At 36.9% G+C, this 25,161-nt stretch overlaps 1 protein-coding gene across 13 annotated transcripts in view; it reads right to left on the bottom strand.

Moving 5' to 3' along the window:
• UNC79 (unc-79 homolog, NALCN channel complex subunit) overlaps positions 1 to 25,161 on the bottom strand; it is a 106,923-nt gene that overhangs the window by 13,297 nt on the left and 68,465 nt on the right. For all 13 annotated transcript variants that reach the window (XM_032690762.1, XM_032690759.1, XM_032690763.1 and 10 more), the window contains 11 exons: positions 24,146 to 24,248; positions 22,265 to 22,405; positions 18,498 to 18,536; positions 17,419 to 17,531; positions 17,249 to 17,334; positions 16,546 to 16,719; positions 15,167 to 15,235; positions 14,436 to 14,546; positions 9,288 to 9,392; positions 3,703 to 3,780; positions 1,126 to 1,215 (listed from right to left, as the gene is read on the bottom strand). In XM_032690762.1, coding sequence (XP_032546653.1) covers positions 1,126 to 1,215; positions 3,703 to 3,780; positions 9,288 to 9,392; positions 14,436 to 14,546; positions 15,167 to 15,235; positions 16,546 to 16,719; positions 17,249 to 17,334; positions 17,419 to 17,531; positions 18,498 to 18,536; positions 22,265 to 22,405; positions 24,146 to 24,248 — 1,109 coding nt within the window. The remainder of the gene's footprint in view (positions 1 to 1,125; positions 1,216 to 3,702; positions 3,781 to 9,287; positions 9,393 to 14,435; positions 14,547 to 15,166; positions 15,236 to 16,545; positions 16,720 to 17,248; positions 17,335 to 17,418; positions 17,532 to 18,497; positions 18,537 to 22,264; positions 22,406 to 24,145; positions 24,249 to 25,161) is intronic.

Genomic DNA, 25,161 nt, shown 5'->3' with positions numbered 1-25,161 from the left:
AACACCTCTGTTAATAAAACCCAAGTAATGTAAGTAAATATATCAAATGAGCTTACAAGAATTTGAATCTAGATTTTGTGAATTTGTTTAAAGTTCTGACTATTTCGGAAATCAGAAATGCTTACAAATATTTTCTCAACTATGCTGGAACCACAGAGTAAGTTTTATCTGGTCTGGTTAAACAAGAACTGCCCTTTAATTTTCCAAGACAGACAAAGCTTATTTTTTACAATACGTAATGTTTTAGTCATATTTTACTCTCCTATTATGCTAATCTTGTTCTCAGATTCCTGTATATCATGGCTAAATCAAAACAACATATAATTTTAGACCACTGGGTTCTGATGTAGTTTTAAACAGCCAGACCACGTACTTGGGAAGCTTCTTGTCCAATTTCAAAACATAAAAGTGAAAAACCAGGTAGAAGTCCTAGGAATTCTAGGTTTTGATCAGCTAATGATTACTAGGATGTTTTCATGAAATGCATTCCTAAATAAAATATTTTATGTTGACAGAAGTATTTTCCTATCACTCCTGCTACAATCAGCATCCAACTAATGAAAATAAAGCAAAAAGCAGTTTCAACTACAGAGGTAAGACCAATATTTGGGTTTTCCCCACCTCAACAGAACATAACCTGAAAATGAAAACAACATCCATTAGAAAAAGGACACCCCCTTTTTTCAGTGCCTGTGTATAGAAGAGACACAGGATTCCTCCAGAGGAGTGCACTTACTCATACAGGCAAGGACTTTTATGTTTCCCTGTGTTATATTAAACACCACTACTTCTCAGAGTGACTTTGCTATGACATTAGCTTATCATCAACATTTCAGAAAAACTTATCATTAGCTTATCATCAACATTTCAGAAAAATCAAGCCTGCATTTCTATTGTGTGCTCACTATATTTGAATCAGCCTCCATTTCAACACTGTATAAGCTACTTTTTACTAATCCCCCAGAAGTCTCTAACCTATAGCAGTACTAACAGCTTTTTGAAATAGAAAGAAAAAAAACTTGTCACTCATCCTCAAATACTTCTCCCAGGCAGGTTCCTTACAGAAAATACACTTCTTTTTAAAAAAGCACATACACTTTAAATCAATGTATGCTCAGAACCAACCTTTAATTTGGTTAAGGTATGCATATCTGCAATGAAATCCAGCACTTCCCCAACATACTGCCTCATGCATTCCATTGCTGCTGTTCCACACTAAAACACAACAGAAATAAGTTTAAGTACCAGGTTTTGAATGTTCATGTTTCTGTCTTTGTTTCTTCTTCACCAGAATACAAGGTCTGTCTCAAATTCTTTATTTTACTTTTTAGTTAGATTACTTTAATTAAGAATAGGTATGCTTTGATCTTCTTCTTCTATCTGTAATATGCCCTCTTATCTGATTACAGTATAAGATGGCCCAGTGTCTGTAAGCTTCTTCATGCATCATAAAACACTCTTATCTGCGACAGTGATAAAAGATTAACTCATGAAACTTGCAAGAATACCCTTGTCATGTCATCCTGAAATTTACAGTGATCCAAAATCAAAGTTTTAAAAACACAATGAGAATTTAACAACTCAGTTTTTCAGGCAGCTGAGCATTTCTGCAAATGGAAACAATAATCTATAATTGAAATTCAGTCACACGCACAGATGCCCTTATATTCACATTAATCATGATGGAAAAATAGTATAAATAACTGTCTTCAGGTATTTTATGTGTAAACATCACTAAAATGAACATCACTGAAATTTACTTTTTTTCCCTTTTTTAAAAACTGAGTATTTCTGATATACTCCTGAAGCAAAATCATTCAAAATACAGCATCTTAATGGCACTTAAGCTACAAACTGCTTCAGTTAGATCATAAAGGTGTGAGCACTGAGAAGCCACATGTGCCAGAGCAAGAACAACCCCAAAGGGAAAACAAAAGGACTCCATGTGGTGCTTGCTGTATTTCTGCAGTACAAATTTTCATAATCCTTTTCCTAGAACATAGTGAGAAATGCGAATCTGGCCTTCAGCTAGTACACGATGTGCCCAAGGTGTGCAAAGCAGTCAACGGAACAAAGCTGTCAGATTAAATAAAGACTTTGAACAGACCAGAGAACCCTGGAGACAAGCTTTCAGAAGGTGATACCACCAACCCACTAGGTATCAAATAAACTTCTGTTTCTATGTTAATAGTCTGAGGTGAAGACAATGCTAGCTGAATTCAAGGGGAACTATGAATCCCTCATGCTTAGGGGCCAAGTTAAAGCAATGATTAACTTTTGAAGCTAACGATGAAATTATTAAATTAAATATCCTTTTGAAGTCACCAAAGACTACTTTATCCAAAGTCATATGCTCAGGGCGAAACATTGCAGTAGAGTTTACAGAAGAAAACTACTCCTCTTTGACCTCTACTTAATTAACTACACTGCGAAGCACAGAGGCTGATTACCCTATCTGAGTATACAAATAAACCAGATTTAGTTTTGATTGCAAAATTATTAAGCCATAATTGAGTTTTAGTGGCTGAAATTTGAAAAACTGCTATCATTCTATACTTAAACAACTGACCCGGGCACTCCTCATTTTTGTATGGTAATATCAATCTACACAGTGTTGAACTGTGCCACCTTCTGGCTTTTCAAAGGTTGTTCCTGTCGGTTTCCATGACAGAATAAAAACCAGTAAAATAAGGTCACCCTGTCAGTATATCCTCCATCTAGTTTATGTGTACGAAGGATTCCACGTGGGTTTCAGAATACCGAATAACAGAATTATACAAGATACTATACTCCAATCTCTGAAAATAATGCTCAGTTGCACAAGACTTCTTTCTAACCATCTACTCTGTTTCATTCAAAGCCTGATTTTCTATTATTTCTTCTGAAATTATCACATTCCTATCACAGCTTCCAACACCAGTGTTAGTCTATTTAAAGCAAGTATAAACTAAAATATTCTGTTGGAAGGAAAGGTATTATTAAAGATTGGCATTTAAAAAATCATGAACTTCAGAAGATAATGGGAAAGATCCTATCCTGTCATCCCTAAAGCTGACACACATATAGGGAAACATTTTCCTCACTCAGTTGGTGAAGCAAACCTGGGCTAACCCTATTCCATCTGTTTGGGTACTCAGTCACATGTGTCATGGAACAAGAGAAGACTTCCCACTGTGCTACTTCCTCGCATATTCACCAGGTGCATGCTCAGTGTCTAGGCAAATAGGAGTACTTGTAATTTAGTACTCCTAAACTAAACTCATCATCAGGATATAGATGAATGCCTTACACATTGCCAGGAACATACCATTAACTCCCTTCTTTAACCAAATAATCTTTTGTGAGAATGGAGGCAATGGCTTGTAGCTTTCCACCCTGCTACCATTTTTTGAGGCATTCAGCTGGTCTGTTCCCCACACAGAATAGTAGAAGATCTCAATTTGTCTTCAGCGCAGGCTCCACTAAAGTAGTTACATGACTAAAGATTATCAGTGAAACTAAGGGAAGCAACATCAAGTTCAGAACTTTTCCAAAATCAATAAAAAGGATGAAGCATCTCAAAGTCTGCCTGTAATACATCTTACCAACCAGAGGAGAAATGAAAAAGAAAGAGCATCAAATTTAAGGAAACAAGTTGAATAAGATATTTATTTAAAAAACAGAACAACAGAACTAAGAAATAGACTTTGATTCAGTACTTACTCCAGGCATTGAGGCAATCATCTGTTTATGCAAGATTGTTGACTCAGCTAGTTTTGTTCCAGCATCTGCACAAACAAACTAAGAAAAAATTAAATACAAGTTATTTTTTAAATTTTTTGGAGTAACCTGAAGACACTAATAATTTATTCATTAAAATCAGTTCAGATGTCTTCTTGATTTTATTCATGGTAATTTGCCCTTCTAGACTTCATTCTTCACAAACAACCTAGTTAACTCATCATTATAAATGAGATAAAGATAATGAACAAATTCTGATTTTAATGTGCTTAATTAACACATATGCTGTGCAGGAGCAATTTGGAGAATACTGCATAAAAATCAGACTTTCTTTATGAACAAATATATATATACATATTTGCTATTCCTTCTATATATCAAATGCTCCTCATTCATTATAAACCGTGATAGAGAATGACAAGGTAGAACATGCTATATTCTTCACTGTGATATAACACGTTCACTGAAGTTCTGCAATGATGAATTATACAAACAGTTTTGAATATGAGAACATACTGGTATGGTGTCATATAACTTCTGCACAATACAGGCTGCAGTATTACATAAACAAGGAGTTTCTGAGAGATGGTCAGTGTCATTCTGTTATAGTAGAATATTTCTAATTGCTCTTACACTTTTATTTTCCTTGCTTTATTCTTCTTTTTTTCTTATTTCTTTTTATTTCCAAATCCCTTGACCTAAAATCTCCAATGTCCACATCATTCATATATTAAACCAGCTAATACTGTTATTTAATCATTATAAGATTCAATAAGGCATTGGACACCCTGCATATGATTTGATTGTTCCTACAACTTCTTGTCCTAACACTACATTTGCGCTTGAGCAATTTCTGTCCATAGTGATGCAATGTAAATTTCTAAGAAAGAGTAGACAGAAAATAACTGCCAAACTAAGGTCTAAGACTTAATTTTCTTTCTTGAAAATTAATACCACGGTACTTTCACAAACTGAGACAGATATTGACTACACAATATAAGTCATGGTTGTCTAATGCATGTGTGTTAGCAGTACTCTCAATGACCGACCACTTAGTGAAAATTTCAGAATATCCTCTACAGACCTAGAATTTACTCTTACACTCCACAAGCTTTACCTTTCAATTGGATTTAATCTGAACTCAGACTGCCAACCAAGACTTGGAAACTACTTCACCTGTCTTGACAAAAAGTCTGAGACATACTTGAGTTTAGACTAATAATCTAACTAGTTATCCTCAGACACTGGCCTGGCTCCAGTTGACTCTTCCTCTGGTTAAAATTTATTTTACACTAGAATGAGTCAAATAGAAATAAACCAGGAATCTAACTCATATTTCAGATGAGACATGGCCTGGTGCTCTTCTGTGCCACAACTATGATAAGTACATGGAAAGCAAAGGAAAGCCCTTAGGGTATGGGCACATCAATCCAGCAAAGACCGATGAGTCTTAGTTCAAACAGCAACCATGACTCTCCACTTCTCTTTTAAAAAGGACCATTAATGGACTTAAGCAAACAGATGACAGATTTTTTCTTAATGTACCCTATTTCAGAAAGAGCAATGCTGACACTAGGTCCACTGCACAACAGAGAGGTTGTTTTCCTGTGTAAAGGATTTTTCAGTCAACCATTTTTGTGCAGATTTGGCTTCTCTTGTACTACATCAGCTGCAAAAAAAGACCATAATTCTATGACGAATTTGGCTGGGTATATTTAGCACCCAACAATTCAGTGCACTGCTACAGCCATTGTACAGGACTCAACATCTAAGTCACAAAAAACCCTCACCAAAGACAAATGTCATTTATTTCAAACATTTTCTTTTCAAAACAACAACAAGAAACAGCACCCAAAGGAACCTCTACTGGTCTGCTGTAAGCTTTCTAAAAAAGCAGGAGAGCTATATAAAAAACCCCCCAACTATATATCTATAGCTTTTCTGTATCTTTTGTACAGAAGAGTTTGGGTTAAATAAGAAATATTAATTTACATGTAAAAAAACCTGATAAATTTAAGTCAACCTCTAGTGAATAATTAGGCCTTGTTTAGCTTATTTTTCTCATTGACAGACTGGCAGTTCCAGGTATCCTTCCTGAAGTTGCAATGCAGTCAAAAAAATATCATAGAATCAGAATCATTTAGGTTGGGAAAGACGTTAAGACCAGAGTCCAACCATAAACCTAACACTGCCAAGGCTACCACTAAACCATATCCTTATGTGCCACTCCACTCCATCACTTCCCTGGGCAGCCTGTCCCAGTGCCTGACAATCCTTTCAGTGAAGAAATTTTTCCTAATAGCCAACCTAAAACTCTTCTGGTGCAACTTGAGGCCATCTTCTCTTGTCCTTTCACTTGTCACTTGGGAAAAGAGACTGACCCCGACCTTGCTACAACACGGGGAAACCAAACTCAAAATGAAAAATTTCTTACATTTCCAGTCCAATTCACTGTCATTTATGTTGTCTCCCTCTACAAATATTATAATACATTAAGACGTCACTGGCAAGCAATTTCATGCCAGTCATGTAAATTAACAAAAAAAAAAGGAAAAAAAAGGGAAAGAAAAATACCCCGACAGTGTAAAAAAATGAGAAATGGGTAAGTACTTGTCATGCATCTTACTGGCATTGCCTGCTGAGATACACTGCAGTGTAATGTCTAAACTGTAATGTCTGCTGACTGTAATGAATTATCTATACATCATAATCTGTATATATTATACCTCTACTCATAATCAGATGTTTTAAAATAAATATTCTTATAAACATATTATATGTCACCTTAAATCTTTTCATTCAGTAATTAGTAGATTAGAGCTTCACAGAAACATAAAGTGAAACCACTAGATATACACTGATTTACATTAGCTCCTCCCAAAATAGGAGTCACCTAAACAAAACAGATCAGATACACTGAATCTTAGAGCCCGACTGAACAAGCAAATTCTAAAGAGACACTAATACAATCTGAAGTCAGTGAAAATCCTTAAGATGTGTGCTAATGAAATGTGAGCAGGAGAAAAGCAATGGGAAACAAAATGCTGGGTGAAGAAGCAGTTCCTATGGAAACCCATGGAACAGCAGCATGTACATGATGGCTTTCATTTGCTAGGACAAATCAAGGAGACAGACTTTCTGTATCCTTTATCATCCAGGACACCTATGCAATGATTGGAGTGATGTGGTTAAAATCCTCATTCTTTGTAAAGTGGGATAAAGTTAACTCTCATCTTAGCACTTATGTCACCAGTGACACTGATGGCACTATACAATCTGGAAAAATGTGGGTGTCAAATGTACATTTCTAGGAATTCCTTTGTTAGTCAGCCCACAAATGATCTATCATTAAATTAAAGTGTTCTTAGCTTCTTTGTTATCTGGAACATTTTGATGGAATCTCTGTATTCTGTGTGCACTGTCTGTATGGAATCTTGCATACAAGCTCATATGTCCATGGAGACACGACTGTTGGAAATTAAAGCCATTTCTGTTTGGTGCTGTGTTAATTCTGCTATGGCCTTATTGATTCAAATCATACAATTTGAATCAATATTGTAGTGGTTCTGTGTGGTAAATGAACTAATCCCTTCATTCTATTAATGACACCAAAGAAAATTTAAAAAATCAGATATGTATGCATTTTTACTAGCAAATTTCTTAAATTACAGTGGGCTTAGTGGTTACTATGGTATTTAAATTCAAGAAGCTGTTGAATGATTCAGACCACATACTACTGAGAGCTGCCAATTTGCACAGTCAATGGGAGAAGTAGTCATCATGCCTCCAGTAGGCATCATCTATGGCAGATGGTCTGAATACAACCCCTATTCTTTACCACTGACTGCATAAAAACAGAAGCTGGCTGCTTTGGATAGCAGGAAATATGAATCACTTCATCAGCCTCTGAAAGAAAGACATCATAAAAGACATTTATATCCACATTAGATGCTGTTGTGTAAGGTATGAATACATCCCAAAGTGAATACAGCATATGGGAACAGTGCTAGGAGGAAAATCCAGGTAAATATCACTTTAACTTTATGAGATAATGTAAAGATACATAGTTTTGCTTACTGGGTCCATCAGGTGTTTGACTTAATATGAAGGGCAAGTGTTCATTGGTTAAATACCACTGCTAAAACTGATATGGCATGTTTGCATTCTCAAATGAGAAATTCAGGATTGCCTAAACTGGGGGATGGTCATCCTTTGGGGCAGTCACAGGACTAAGCTATACAATGGAGTAATGCAGAATAATTGCTTTATTCTGTAATACAAGAAAAGTCAGTTCTAGTCAACCAAATACCAATGCACACAGTATCAAGGTGCATCACTGCACCTGTAAGACAGAAAGAGATTGGTGGTTGTTAAGCTATTTGATGGTATCGGTTGGGACTGAAAAAAAAAAGTTTGGAATTAATAATAATTTTTTTAAAAGGGCAAATTCCTGCTTTTTAAATTAAAATAGATTTTAAAAAATAACCCTTTACCAACAAAAGAAAAAAGACCACAAGCGTTCCCTCCCCAAATTCTTCCCCTAACACTGATGGCAAAATAATTGTTTTCAGAGTTATCCTAATGGCTATATAATTTCATTTGTCGGTATTATTTCTCTGTCAACTGGTAATCACTTACTTACTATGAGTAATGTACCAGTACTCAGAAGAAAATACGGCCATAGTAAGCTACATGAAACTCTGATCCCATAATGGGAAGGGAAAGAGTGAATGGAGCTCAGATGCTGGAAGCATTATGAATGATCTACGTAATAAACATCTTGCTTGCACCTTATGGAGTGCTGTTATGCTGGTCCCCTATAATTTTAAGTTCCTAAACACAAATCATTGTTAGCTCATTGTAAACAATGAGAGCCCACTACCTGTGATTACATTTGAAGAACTTCAGTAAATTGTTTTTGTGGTGCCAAACTGTGTCACACTTGCCATCTCGGAGGCAAAAGAAGTTTTCACAAGTCTATGTCTTATTTCCTCAGATACTCCAATGAAAAAGTTAGCTTAACTCCACAGAATGAAAAGAAAAGAAATATTGTCTATGTATTCTTTACTGAAAAACTACAGGTTAAAAGACAATTAGCTTCTGGGATTGGAGACAGCTTACTGCTAGAAACTGAGTTTTGGCCCATGATCAACTAGCACCCTTTCCCAAACAAACTGCACACTGTGCTTGGGGCTGGGATATGAGCACCTGGGGCACCTGCTCCACTGTGACATGGTATGAAGCTCAATGGACTCAACCCTTATGGGTCCCTTCCAACTCAAGATATATTCTATGATCCTCAATACAGCAGCAATGATGCACAGCTCATTATCATTCTGTGAAATGTGGATTCCAAATTTAGTTTCTTAAATTTTAATGTGGAAGCCTAAATGTATGCAACGATGCATACATAAGTAACTGGATTTCCATTCAAAGATTTCCTGCTTTCCCTAACATTGCTGGTACTTTTTGCAACCATGTTGGACTTAGTTCTTCTTCCTCTGTCCCACTCCTGAAGTTGGGCTGAGACAGGTTCAGTATGAGAATTAAATAAGAATCTCCTGTACCTGCACCAACAGCAGCAGATTCATGTCTGGCAAGGGTGACTTTAACTTGAGTGCTTGCAGTAACTCCAATATGACACTGCGCGTCAAGTAGAATTTGTCCCTTTCCTACAACAAAAAGAACACAGAATTATGAATGTCCTGAAAGTCACCAACAGCCACTAGTAAACAGGGATACTTTTTATTTAAGTTTGAGAATAACAAAGTTACAAAAGTGTACTAGTTTCTCCTGTCTTACAAAAAAGCAGACATCACTCATCACTTATATAATTCTATGGACTTGATTGAACAGACATCAGTGAATGTCATTATGCTTTGATGTTTTATCAGGCACTATATCCAAGATTTAATATTTCACATGTGAAATACGGATAGATTTTATAAAACAGTTATAAAGCCCAGGCATACAAATGTAGCTGTCACTAAGTTCCATACAATAAGAAGAGGGGAAAGCAGTAAAAAATGACACAGGAGAGCAAAACTGGTATAGTACTTAGCATTATTCTTTCATTGAACCTGCCAAAAATGGTTTACATTTTACCATACTTTTTTTCTATTGTTATTCCCCTTAAAATAAAGGTGGCTGCACTATGGCTGCTTGGACATCCATTTTCACTCATTAGTCTAGCAGTACTTTTCCACTTCCACAATAAAAAGTCTTGGCTACAGCTGCTACAACAGAAACATTTTAAAACATAGGGGGAAATCAGCCAGAGGAGATTAGAAGACAGAAGCCTAAGAATAGAGCTGTAGAGCTGAGTCAGCAAGGAGGTACAAGAGATAAGATGGGCCTGTTATACATCTTACTTTGACATTCTCTGACTTTAGATGGTAAGATAAAAATGTGGAACAAATCTATAACCTGCTACCAACCACAGCAACTCAAGAATTTTGATCAGCAGGACAACTTAGGCTGTGTTCTCTTTCAGACAACCATTAGAAATGAAATAATATTGTCCAATAATGAGAGCATATCCAAAGTGTGTTTAAGATTAAAAATCTAGTATCTTCCATCTTGTAAATCGCATGCACTTGCCTCCTCACTTAAGTTAAATGAGTGAAAATTTTTACTCAATCAGGGCCTCAGTTTCTCTGCAGCATCTGTAAAATGGGTTCATTTGTCTCTTCCTCAGAGAAGTCTTTCAAGGTATAGTTAGTGATAGTCAGTTTGAAGCCACCTCCAGCCACACACAGTAGAGAATGCAGCTAAAAGAAGGAGCTGGAGAACATGAATAGCTGAAAGTGAGAGAGAGCTTTGCTTGCAGCAGACCAAACAGTCACCAGTGTTCCTCTTCAGAGAACTGATGTCACCACACTATGTGTGTAGCATACTATCAAACAAAGCTTACAGCAACACTGCTTGTCTCCCACAGAACACACATATCTTTTAATGAAAACAGATTTTAAATATCAGGCCTCGATTTCGGAGAAGGTGCCAAAATGACAGAATGATATATCTTTCATGGACATTATGATACCAGTCTGTGAATCAACAGACCTTACTTCAACCTCCCTAGTTTCACCTTCAATTACATGGAGTGTGCAGACAAACACATTTAGATGATGGAATGGGCCCCAAACTGCAGTCCTTGTCCTTGTCTGACTACATTGCTGCAGTCTAGGCTAAACTCGTAGGAAGCTAACACTCCAAAATCAGCTGTGTTATGAAACCATTACTTGAGGGGGCAAGCATTCAAAAGTCACACGTTCCACATGCATCAGTGGTGCTCTGATAAAAATAATACAATATAAGAATATCCAGGAGAGTTCAGACCAGAACAAATGTCTTCAGTAACTTATCTCCAACTAAGCCATTGCAGAAGCAAAAGGAAGAAAAAAAACAAGGCAAGCACGTATAATTCCACCAACTATTTTCAGCTCAGGGACCTTCTGAGCTCAGTGTGGTTTCTGTATAATTCATAACTCTCAGTGGATTTCTCTTCCATGTAGGTGCCCATTGACCTCTTGGACTCATTTAGTACACACGGTACTTGGCAAGGAGTCACACACACTGTTGAAGAATCACTTCCCATTACTTGCTTTGACACTAAGTCCTACAAACTTAGTATGTTCTTGTACTGGAAAGGCATGAAATTACCCACCCCTGTCTTATGACCTTGTAGACCTCTCACATTCCCATCAGCTGTTGCTCTTTCAGATTAAAGAGCCCTAACCTAATTCCTCTGTATGTGGAACTCATCCTACTTTTTGATCATTCTTCTTACCACTTACCTGAACTTTCTCTGATTCTACTCCACTCTGACTGGGAATGGAGAACCAGAACAGTGCACAATACTCATGGTGCAAACAGGCCCTGACTACTTCCTAAAATTCACCAGGAAGAGTGACCCTTCCTACCATCACATGCCTTCAGTCTTGAGACACATACATTACACAGTGCCATCCTCAAGTCAGTTGACAATTATATGCCTCAAAAGAGTGGACAGAAGTTCCTATCAGTAACCCAGTACAGTAGCCTGCACATACTGGAAAACAACAGAAACAAAATTCTTTCAAAAGCTTTCAGCTACTTAACATACTAACATCTATGCAATACAGGACATAATTGGGCCATAATAAATTGCTTTGTCAGAACACTGGAAAGGAATCACAGGCTTCAAGAAACCCAGCTTTTCTTGGCTTTAAGGATAATACAACAGTTAACTACCTCTTTCTCAAAGAAGCCTCCTATCTCACAGTCTAAACTCTTAATGTTTGTTAAGCACATGCAGTACAGAGAGATCGAGCAAAATCAGGCAAAATGGTTTTTGACATCTGACCTCTTGCTTCCTGCACTATAAGTAGGAGTGACGACACATAAGTCCATGGCCCAGAATACCCTTCCTATCCAAGTCTACTTATTCCTATCATTATGCTGGTGATAAATATGTATAAGCCTAGTTTATACATAATTTAAGAACTTCATATTCTGCCACAGAGCCATTGTTGCATGAGAATAACACCCAGGGGAACCCCATGTGTAAACCTGGTAGCAGAGTGTAAAGAATACAACACTTTAGCCACTGTTCAGCCAAATTAACCCTCTCAAATGTCTATGCATCCCTATAAAAAATGCCTTGCAACCTTCAAATTGTGACTTACCAGATGTCTACATGTAGAACATGAAACTACTGAAGTTCTAGCAGTACCACAGGTTCAAAACTTAGTAATAAGAAGAGTAAATTTGGATATTTAATGGGGTGGTATGCTATCCTCCAAGTAAGCCAAATTCTTTATTTTACCTCTGTTAGTATTACGGTAATTACAAATAGTAAAGATCAGCCACTTAATATTCTTTCAAAAAATTCGATAGCAAAATCATGAGGCATTCTGCATTTACTTTGTAAGGGACAACAGAATACTAGCAAAAGGCTATGTTTAGGTTCAAACTTCTGCAGTTGTAAGAGATAAGAAAGCCAGAAAGTGTCCATTTAGGACCTTAAGATACTTGAAAGGAAAACTTAAAGATAAGATTACAATCCGCAGAAGAGATGCTACTCTCAACTGAGAGTTCCAAAGGCACTGAGAAAATCAAATTGCTGACCTGGAACAGAAACTCAGACAAGGAAATATCAGATTGACGTGAGTCTTCAGGCTCCAAGACAAGAGAAACTCAGATATTTATGCCACAGGGTATTAGGAAAATGTTGGAGATAAAAAAAGATTTGGAGTGGTTGTACAGCACTGACCTCTACAAAGTGCATGTCGGACTAGCTTGCTCTTTGAAAAGATAAGAACCATCCACAGCTTAGCTGAAAGTTGCCGTTTTGTTCCAGTCAGCATACTCAAAGTTGCAAAACAAGTAATTAAATTTTAATAGTTTCAACGCTCACAAATTATTCTGGAATTCACTTCTATTTGGTACTCTATCACAAACAACACTCTTATTTACCTACAGTAATCTTCACTGTAGAGAAACACATCACAACTGATTTCTTTTTTTTTTTAACAGTGGTCATTAATTTTTTTCACTTTGCCTTTCCCAAAGCCTTAACTATAAATCTAACTCAAATTACTTCCAAAAGCTAGACGATCTCTTCTGTATTCAGGATTTTTCTGTCTCATAAAATCTACTGTTTCAAATGAGACAAAAAGGTAGTATTTGCTTGCTGTCATCAAACATACTCTTAGCTTCAAACCATTACATCTGGTAAAAGTGTTTCTTATTTTCTTGTGGGTGCAGCTTTTCTGTGAGAGTGTTATTCTTTCTATCATTTCTTCACTGTTTGTCCAGCGATATTTTAAGTCTTATCAAGACTCAAACAACACATGTTCCAGCTATACATTACCCATATAGAAAATCATGTAGCTACTTACGATAAAATGTTTCCTGAGGATTAATTACTGTTCTGACAAACATATCAAGGATGGAAAATTGTGCACTTAGTGGCTGAAGCAGCATTTTTACTCAGGACCTTGACCATCTACATAATGGAGCATATATGACCTTAGTAAAAGGTTTGATTGCTTTTTGTGGATTTTGTTGTTCAATTTCTTACTGGTAGCTACAAAAATGAAACTTAGTAGTAACTGATTGTATTTGTAGACCATAGCTTTCATCCAGGAACCTTAAAAACTTTTTAAGGTGCACACATACTGTTCTCTTTTCTACACAGCTTACAGCGGTGCATGCCAAAGGGAAATGCTAATACAGAATGAAACATTACCTAAGCTGGAAAACTTCTAACTTTGAGTCTTCCATTTTACTTAATTATCTGCTGCCTCCCCCCACAGCTGTGCTCTCAAAAGGCACTACCAGGAATATTTACATTTCTACTCACAAAGTGTGTGGCTAAACCTGTGCACTAGGAAAGATATGACTGTACAGACATTTTAAGCGATGCATGAATACCAGGTATCTTCTCAACAAGAGAAAAAAAAGTCCAAGTCATGAAATCACACCAAAATACTTTTCTGAAAAATGTTATCAGCAGGTTCCCTTCATCTGCATCTTTACTATGAATGTAAAACTCAGTATTATTAAAAGGTACTGAATCATGATGACTACTTGATTAGCTAAACTACATTAAAACTGTTGGCATGTCTGAAACTTGACAATGATTTCATCTTTACTTCCAAACTACTTGTGGGAAGTAGGACTTGGTCCTATTTTTCCCTCGTCCCCAAAGGAAGATACAGCATCATTGTTACCTTAGTGAAGGCTCGGTAGCACAAACCACACAGTTCCACCAGGTAGGCCAGAGTGAAGACAGCATTCTGAATTACAAAACTTAGCAATTTTGAAAAAGGGTCCAGAAGACTCTGCAATGACATGATTTAGAGAAATCAATAACTGGTTGCCCAACACAGCAAAAAGCATTCCAACTCAGAAATGCCTGAATGGAACAGTACTATTTTTAGCTCAGAGTCTATCTGCCTGGGATTTACATTGCTTTGGTCCAACAGCTGTGTTATCTGCTTTCCTGCTTCTGTGAGAAATTAGAAGCGAAAAATTAGAGAACAGTTTCACCTCTGACACAGTGCTTATGAGATATACGAGATTCTGTAGCGTTCATGCAGGAAAACCTCACTGACCTCAGTGGAATTGTACTGAAGAATGCCTAAGGAAGTTCATTACTCATGTGGGGTTTTATCAAGAAAAAAAAAGAGGAGGTGAAAAAAAAAGAGAACATCAAATCTTTAAGAAGATATACATTCACACCCACGCAAGAATGTAATTCTATCCACGCTTTACTGTAACCTAGATTCCAAAGATCTTATTATTCTCCAAAGAGTATTGGACTGCACCATTTTATGTTTATATATTACTTTCCTAGTCAGGGGATAAGAACACAATACAGTAGCACAACAGCATACAATAGATACAGTAGTACAGGCTGGCTAAATCTGAGGCAATAGAATTTTGTCTTCTTGGAACTTACCCTGGTGGCACTAGTGGTGGGTATCTTCAACAAGCAAATCATGATTCTTAAACTAGAGTCTAAAGAACACTGAACGTATTTGAAGACAGAAAAGAAAATTAAAAAACAGAGTTAATACCTTTCTGTGCACATCTCGCTTACAGTGGTAGCAGCTATGAGTAAGTTATAGGCAGAGTCTGAAAAATGATTTCTTAATTACTTTCTCTAAAGTGGTTTATTCCTGAATACAATCATATCCCTTCAGTGGTAACATACCACAACATAGGCCTTGAGATGAGATCACTCCACTAAAGGGTTAGTTTAGGAAAGTTAGCTTTACTCCATGAAAATCAGAGTAAACACTCTACCTTAAAGGTTCTGTGAATGGCACATATGCAGTTGGAACCACTAAGATCCAATTAACTTCTTTCTATTTATTTCAGTTACATAAGATGCAGCAGATTGGGGTGGCTAGTATACAGAGGGAATGGTTATTGCCTGTTTGGCTTAATAAGTGCTGCAGGATAATGTCTCAATCTTCCAAAACCTAAAGAGGTTTCAAGATCTGACTATTGCATAATACTGCCATGGAATTTAATATCATTCATGTACTTGGGCAATGACCCCAAATTGAAAAGACAATGTTATCAATCACAAAATCAGATCTTGGATCCCTCAGCTCATACTGAGCAACACTACTTTGTACAGAAGAAACTACCACTGGGCTCATTCATACCATAGGAAATAAAGTCAGAGTAAGGGCATCAGAATTCCACGTTTACTGGAAAGACTCAGAAAAGTTTTTACTGTCTTTACTGAAAAGACATCTGGAAATATACTCCTACGACTTAAGATCCTGCTGTATGTCCTCTGAGCTCTCAGAAAGCAGAGTCTAAAGCTTCTAGATTCAGTTTCTGCAACTACATTCTGATTACAGCCAGAACTACAACCTGATCAGCCAAACAAGCTAGGCCCAATTCCCAGTAGTCTCAGTTCTCTCTGCCTGTCTGACTACTGTGTACTTTCAGCAAATTAATTAAGTGGTGCTGCTTTTCTTGAGAGTTTTATTTAGTTTTAACAGTTAAAACCACATGGATTTTTATTGCCTAAATGTTGACTCTCTCAAATACAATCTGACAAAGACAGGGTATGAAAAGCATATAGGCAAAAAGCCAAGAAAGAAGCAAAGAGTCAACTGGTCAGTCGCTATTGTTAGCCACGGAAAACATAATTAAAGGGATGGATCAGAGGTGCAATAAATCCAGTCCTCTGGAAACATTAGTCGGATCATTAGAAAATATTCACATGACACTCTGATTTGTCATCCACAGTTTTCCCACTGTTTCAGTACATCCTGAACAATGGCAGTATATCTTGTTTCAGATGTCCATACATCATACCTTAAGTGGTAAAACACATGGGAGTTTAGTAAGAAAGGTCTGAAACTGATTACTAATCGTGGTCCAGAGGTTGCTGGGTGAATCCATCGGCAAGGCTTCCATAAAGGTAGCAATGTTATCCAAACAGCGTAGCATTGCCCCCCCTGCTGGCAAATTCTTTTTGTTGTTTAAACCCTGGGACAGAAAATGAGAACAGTGAACAAAGGCACACATGCAGAAATGGTCCCTTAAACAGTATTTGGAAGTGCTGAGGCTAATTTGTTCAGATCAAATACCACTTAGCTTTTCTGTGATGTTAATGATAATGTTGTGGAGAGAATCTGAACTGTATATGTGACATTTATGTGTTAGTCCAGTTCAGTTCCTAAACTACTGACCAAAACATTTTGAGCCAAAATGTTATAAGCAGGATCCTAACTCTTAAGAAAGAATGAGCCACACTACCAATGAATAGAATAGCTCCAGGAGCTGGTGTGAGGTTAAAAAAAACAAAACAAAACAAAACAAAAAAAACCCCAAACTACTAGTGAGAGCAAAACCCAGAAAGAAAATGGTGAGGACAGCTTGCTTCCAGGGATGACAATACAAAAATTTACTTTGTTTTTGATGATGCAAGTTTGAACTCGAATGAGGAGAAATAATCCACTGTACTTGACAACGCTAATAAAACTAGCACCATTAATACAGCCAATTGTCAACATACCTCTAAGAGCTGGCTCAGAGCAGCAATGGAACTCAGCTCACTGAAGTCCATAAGAGACGTGGCCAAGGTCCTTAAAAAGCTTCCATCTGAAATTCGAAGGACATTTTTGCACTGGCTGCTCATACAGAGGAAACCAAAGGTCAGAAATGCACTCAGGTATCGCACATTACCTTTAATAATGCTCTGGAAGAGCTGAGGGAAGATGCCATTGGGAGCCAGCTGATGGAACACACAACGGAGGAACTGCTTGGCCACACCTGCAGCATTTCCAGGGATCATCATGCTGAAATGAAGGCAAGAAAAAAGAAGAAAAAAATTGCATTGCAGATAAAACACTTCTCAAAGCTAACTACAGGGAGAAAATAATGATGCTACTCTTTCTAATTGTGGAACTGTTCAGTTTTGAGTGAGATAGTCAATAGCAGAACTGTCCTGATCCGCCAAAAAATTTAGCATATTGATTTTATGACTTCAGATCAACTATGAAGAGCTGAATAAGTTATGTACACATACCTAAAGTATTTGTCTCAATAAATATTTGTATTTGTATTTTTCCTGATTTTCCAGTTTTATTTGTGAGTTATCTGAGTCCAAAATACAATCCTGCTCTCACCTTGTGTATTTCAGTGACACAGGGTAAGGCTCTCTGCTTTACCAACATACATAAGAATAATAAGGAAACAAGAACAATAATATTTATTTGCCTCTTGCAGTTTTCTTCAAGAGCTTAAATACTTCCTAATCACTCATAAATGAATGATTTAATTTAAAAAGCTAAAGTATTAGCTATTTACTCATAAACTGCATATCTTAACATGCTTTACAGCTTCTCAAAATGAATTTATCCTATTCGGCACCTGTTTTACATCATAAGACAACACTTCCAGGGATTATCCATGGCCAAGGACAATTCATTTGACTGAATGTATAGAGATAGTTCATCGAGACAAATACTGAACACTGGACAAGTTAGAAAAAGCTGCATTGAAATTGCGAAAACCAGGCAGCCTCTTTAAATTACATCTGAATCTGAGTTTTTTCAAGTTTAATATATATGAATAAGGGTTCCTGTTCATCTTCAGAACACACATGGTATTTGAAACAAGCGGGAAAGAGCAGTTTTTTCCTCTTACTCACAAACCTTAAATAACATTTTTTAAAAGTTAAATTTAGCTGATTTCAGGGTCAGGGAATACGATGCTTTAGATTCATTGTTTCATTTTTGTCAAGGTATCGTTTGCTACCATACCTTTCTGCTTGATTAGAAAAACTGGTGCTTGATGCCAACCTGGAATAAAAATAAAAAAGTGACTGAAGCTCATATGTGTTTTTTTGTGTTTTGCTTTTAAGTAAGCCAATAAAGTATTATTTTAAATAAATAATGAACAACAACTTTAGAGAACATTTAAAATGTCACCAGAAAGATCTTCTGCAGAGCATTTAAATTCAGAAAAATCATGTTTGCATGACATATGAACCCTATTCACTCTTGCAGTTTCACTAATACTTAACAGCTCTAAAGACAAATCTACTTGGCTCCCTCTACTACACAAAGATAGTGAAGTTATTGCCTTACAGCATATCATGGATAATAACTGATTTTTTTTTAGAGGGAAAGAAAGTTTGCCAGAAGGTGCCTACTGACTGAATTGTTTCTGATTAACTCAGCAACACAGACTAAGCAAAAAATTCTCTGCTTGGCAGTCTGAAGTAAGGCTCCTAGTTCCAGATTCTGGCACCTAAATAACTGTCCTAATTTCAGAAATACTAAGTTACCTACGAGTTCTGACAAAGTCAGATGAGAAAGACTGCGTTCCCAAAATCAGGTCATTTATTTTAGTACCTAAATATAGACTTTAAAGCTAAATATGGGCATTCAGTGATGAAAACACTGAACACAATCTTAAAGTAAAATCATGTACTTCAATATGCAGGACATGTAAATGAACAGAATCAGGGCTTACAATGTCAAAGCAACACACCTTTAATAATAAAAGCCACTAAAAAGCAATTATAAACATGTACACAGGAAACATCTCTTACATGCAAAATACTATGCAATTTTTCCTTTAATCTGTTGCACACTAGTATTTCAGATGGTATAAGACAATATATCTAACTGGAAATTTCAGATAAACATTATTTTATATCTGCTGATGACCTGGCCATCAGTGTTTATTTTTGATTTATGATCCTTTTAGGCTGTTGATCAGCCTCTGTTCTGAAGATAGTGTCCTCTCTAAACACCACAGAAAATCCAAAAAGGACCCCAAGGCAGCTCATCTGAATGCAACAGCATAAACCAAAATGGATGGTGATTTTCATTAATTATGCCTGGCAAGCTGAGGACACAGTATACTGTCAACAGTGCAATAATCTCAAACTGGATGGTGCAGGAGATTGAAGATTAAATTCTCTTCAGTTGTGGTAGCATAAATCAGAAAAACTCATTAGAGTTCCTGACTCCACTATTGTTAAGAGGAATCCACACTAAAATACAACATATTAATTGTGCTGTGCAAAGTTTTTTCTGGGTGAAAAGGTCTGAAGGCACCTTCAAGCACTACAGACCTTTATTCTGGAATAACTGTAGCATGGGCTTACATTAAAGCACATGAGGATTTCTGCAGAATGCAATGAGACTAATCACATGTCCAATGGACATGATACTTGTTTTCAAAAATCTGCTGAAGCATAGAAAAACAAGAACTTAAAATCTTTCTTCTAAAAGAAGTCAAAGTCCAATGTTCTCTTCCCCTTTCGAATTTGATAATGCAAGCATGGGTTTTATGATAAACAAAGTATTTGGTTTCTAACTTTGGAAAAACTTCATGAGACATAAACTACACTGAACACTTGGGAACATCTTAAACTTTGTGAAACGTACAGTTTGTATGTATTTATCATTACTCTAAATATCTTAGTTGCACAAAGGCCATGAACTCCCATCATTACCTCCACTTTGCAGACCACAAAGCAGAACAGTAAATGGACAGTAGGTAGTAAACAGACGTGTTTAAATCTGTACATGTTAGGAACAGAAGTTAAGCTTTTCAAAGCTCTTCACTGTCAAGAGTCTAAATGTTTAAACTTTCAAATCCAGCTTTACTGTTTGGAAATCAATAAAATAAGAATCACCAAATCAAAAATCTTAATTCAGGAACCAGAGCATAAACTAAAATGCATGTCAGAATCTTAGGAACATGTCAATCTCTAATTCTCAGTTATTTGAACCCAAAAATTTCTTGTCTTCTGAAAATCAGAATAGATGCCCCTTTGTATTTGTGTGTACCCAAATAACTTTTGAAAATCTCTCTGTGTGTTGTTTAGGTATTCTGAAAGACCTTGGATTACCTAACTCCTTGTTTCCTCTTCTATGCATGAAAGCAGCAGTTCTTTTTGTAAGAATAGGAATGCAAAAAGTCTAATTCATTCTCACTTCTGCTGCTAGATGGGTATTTGGAGGTAATGATATGGCACTGCTAGATGAAAAACAGACTTAGGTTATATACATGAGGCATCTGAATGCCTCTCTGCCTGTATATGTTACTTATTTAGCATATATTCAAAATAATTCTTTTGTGGGGAGCCTCTTATTGAACTTAGAATTTGTCCAAAACTACAGCCAGTAGCAACAAGACTAATTCATCTTCCAAATTATTTACTCTCTGTGGCTGTAGTACTGCTGTATTTACAAGAGTCATACAGAATGAGCAGCATCTGTCTAGATTAGAAACTTTGCCTCCACTGGAGTTAATTAGCAGTGATGGCAGGGAAGTGCAGCCTTGCAATTAATGGAAATAGAGGACTTGACTAGCTGCTGTGTTTAAATGGAATTGGGAGGTAATGAGAAGCAGGGCTGTGAAGAGCTGTGCCCCTGCAGAAGCCACAGTCAAGCAAATTGAACTTCAGTCACTAAAAAGAACATGGAGGAGGAAAGCATCATTTCTACATGTCTAGTGCTGCTCAGAAATTTATTCTATAGCACCCCCAACACACCTATCCCACCTCTGAGGCAAAAAGCCGTGGAAGTGGCCAAGGTAGCAAACACAAGTAATGTGTTTAAGACCTTATCAGAGACAACCTCAGGCAGCAGCTGGTTTGGAAGCCCTCATAAGGAGATGCAACTTGTTAACTAGTCTTAATTAGCATAAAAAATATAGGTGAAAAGCCTGAAGAGTTTCAGGTATGCTAATGAATGATCCTACCTAGGAGTCCTCCAGGAGCAAAGTTCAGAAAACCTGATCACACTTCTGCATAACTTCTAATGCAGGAATCACATAAAAGTGAAAAATTCTGTCAAAGCAGGAAAAAAGGGGAATCAAGAGAATTCATTTTTTGTAAGAAGCACAGAAGCTGTTTAAGAATATTACAGCGGAAGCACAGGGCAAAGGTACCGTACTTGTTAAGGAAGTCTTCAGAAGAGCAGAAGAAAGTAAGGTGAGGGAGATTATTACAAAAAGAAGGCTTCTCTCAAAAAGATGAAGTCATGTCTCAAATGAAAGCAAATAGGATATAAAAACCACAGGAAGGCAGTTCAAGGAGCAACTAGCAAACCACAAAAAAACAGTTCAAGGAGCAACTAGCAGGAGGAATAAAAACTAACAGTAAATTTTTCTTCACTTAAAACAATCAGAAGCATGCCAATTGCTGCATCAAATACTGTTCAGGTAATAAACAGGGTAGTAAATAAATAAGGGTACCGCAAAAAATCTGAATTTGTTCTTTACATCACTGCTTACAGCGGGACATACTGGGGAGATTCCTCAGCTGGAATCTCCCTTTGGAGAGTAAAAAGGGAAAACATCAAAGGAGCTGCCCAAAATTGAACTAATAGTGGAAGAAGTTACATAAGAAATTTATAAAATGATGAGTAACGAAGACACAGACAGAAATAGATGTTATTTACTTAAGAGTTCTAAAAGATATACCTTTTTACAGTGAAGGTTATGTAAACCCAATTCCAGGCACAAAATTCTTTCAATCTTATTGGAGAGAGGAAAGTCCTGAATTTACCTTCCTACAGACTGCATGATGTCCAATAGCAGAGGAGCAGCCAAGTCTGGACTAAGGTGAATGAAGGTTGAGAGCACAACTATGGCTAGGCCTAGTGTTTCTTCATCATATTCTTCCAGAATAGCCCCACAGTCATGGCACCTGCAAAGAACAGTTTTTAAAACTGATGTTAACAAATTTAAAACAAAGTATTACTATACATACATCTGTGTATAATTATGTCTTTTAAAATACTATTACTTAGTACATTCTACTCCAAATTTATTTAGAAAGATAATGTAATTGTGATCATTCTATAATTAATAACACTCTATAGCTTTTAAACGTTAATGAAGCTTCTCACTAGCTGCACTGGCTGTTTCTTCTGTGACAAACGAAAGAGGGTCACAGGGTTGGCCTTGTTTTGAGTCCTTCATTGGTAACTGTATTCCAACTCCCTCACTGTATTGGTCTGCTACAGTTTGCACTATCCAAGAGAAACCTGCAGCAATGAAGACTAGCCCTCAGCAATGTGAGCACAAGCCAACTCGTGTGACTTGGACTCAGGTGAGGGCTCAAGCCCCTGGCACTCTTCTGTTTAGCAGCATAGACACAAACAACGACACTCATAGATGATCTTAAAGAGATGGAACAATTTCACATTGCCCTTCCTGTCAGTCATGAATTATGAAAAACAAATTACACAATTAGGAAACAATATGATTGGTTCCCACAGCAGTTACAGCAATTAAGAAATAAATGAAAGGACCTTTCAGGGGCACAGAATCTTAGATTTCAGACAAGTCTACTTTCCCAGGGCAGATTTGCTTCTGAGTCACTTATCCTACCTGAAATGCTCAAAGACAACTGATGAAGTTCTGAAAGGGCTCCGTAATGTCTAATTATAAAGGGGATGTCAGATTTAGGAGAGATGAGACAGGCTTTCACAACCTAGGAAAAAGGCAAACCAACGTGGGAAACTGGCTCATCTCAGCCCAGTAGGAAGGCTTGCTTAATTTGATCAATCAGTTGCTAATGACTCAGCAGATTGTGAGATTTTAACTTAATGGAACTGAACAGGCAATTTTCTTGCCTTTGCTACTGAACAGAAAGAAAATATGCCAACAAAGTCATGAAAGTCAAGCTGAGCTGGACTGTATCTTAATAGGTGGTGCTTAAGCTTTGCTGAAATGGCCAAGGGAAGTGCCACAGACCAGACTAACTTTTGGGATGCTTCACTTAGTCACACAATAAGGTCCACTTCCAGTCACAGCCTGCACAATGGTCCTGTCTTTCTCCAGTGATTATCCTTGCATGTTTGGACTGAGCAGGAAAGAACTTGTGGTTTCTCTTCCCAAGTATTGCATGGCTCCCTGATGACTGCTTTACTTCTCCATTAAATGAATACACTTCTGTTTAACACTTCCTTTAGAGGCATTTGAATCAACCAATTAGGGTTTGAAAAAGCTTTGAGGATCAGTGAGTATCAGCTTTAAAAATGCTACATTGATTACACGTGATTACGCAATACTGATTTCAACAGAAACCCAAAGGAATTTTTATACAGAACTTCTTTTTTTTCCCTAAGACAAAAGTGGTTTCTGATGGATCACAAAGAACCCTTGATTTAAAATAGGATGGAAAGTGCTTCCCTTGCCCTCTGTGCACACACAATAGCCTGAGTCATCATTTCACGTGGGCAAAATCATCCAAGTCCTACTGAATTAAAACCACATCTTGCTGGCAGTGTTTAGGAAGTGTTTACCTTGGGGTAAAAAAAATTAAGTAAAAAACTTGGCATAGAGATAAATAACAGAATGTTTCCATAAAGTATATCTATACTTTACTTGACATATTTAAAGTTCAACTAGTTCTTTGAAAGGAACAGAAAAAAAAACTTACTTGTCAGTCATCAAAATGGGCTGGTCATCAGCAAATTCTTCTGGTGCAGGTACAAACATACTGACTATACTGGGTGCTGACAGCAAGCTAGATTTTGTAGCACCTTATGGCAATTAGGGGGAAAAAAAAAAGGAAAGAAAATCACTAAACAGAAATCCAAAGAGCAAACTTCTAAAGAATAACCATAATGGTTTTACTATGCCTAGAAATAAGAAATAAAGTGTGTCCACAAAAGGACATATAGCACATTCCTTGCTTCTGCCAGATTATTCCAATTACCTGGAACTATCAATTAAAAATAAATAAATAAATCATTGGTGAAAAAAAGATGACAAATAACAAGAAGTCCAGGAAAGTGGATACAATTGTATCTAGTAGGGAGAGAGGATGGTTCTACAGTTGCTATGAGAGTGGACATCAGAAGATTGTATTCTTCCCCCATACTTGTGGACAATTAACTTTCCACAGTTCTCAGTGACATGAAGAAGAAAATAAGTTCTTATGTCTCAAAACCAGGTCATCAATCTATTCATACCATCCCTAACAGAGCCACAGGAGAGAAACCAGGAAAGAACAGACAGAAGAAATAATTCATGAGGAGTTGAAAAATATTGAAAACATTGGAGGGCTGATCATTAGAAATGCTTTCTACTGAAAGTCTTCACAAATATCTTTATTCTTCAAAGCTGAGTTGTTCACTGGGGGCACAGCCATTGTGATCATGCCAACATACGGGGTTACCTTTGCCTTTGGCACGTTATATGCACCTAAGGTCTGATAGATGCTTGTTTTAATAGGAAAAGTTACGTATAATGAAAGATCCAAAGTCCTGGCTTCTGAGAGCACTGCTTTACAGAATTACAGCAATATGGGTAGTCTGACTGTCTAACTTCTCTCCAGTAAGGAGAGTTTTCTTCCCATGGTCCCTTTGTTTTCATTAAGGAGACAACAGCAACGGAAAAAAAAATCCAAACCCCAAACCAAACCAAATAACACACAGAAAAGACAACTCTCCA

This window comes from Chiroxiphia lanceolata, chromosome 6 (genome assembly GCF_009829145.1).
Source record: "Chiroxiphia lanceolata isolate bChiLan1 chromosome 6, bChiLan1.pri, whole genome shotgun sequence".
Taxonomy (NCBI): domain Eukaryota; kingdom Metazoa; phylum Chordata; class Aves; order Passeriformes; family Pipridae; genus Chiroxiphia; species Chiroxiphia lanceolata.
This window is presented reverse-complemented; position numbering and strand designations above follow the sequence as displayed.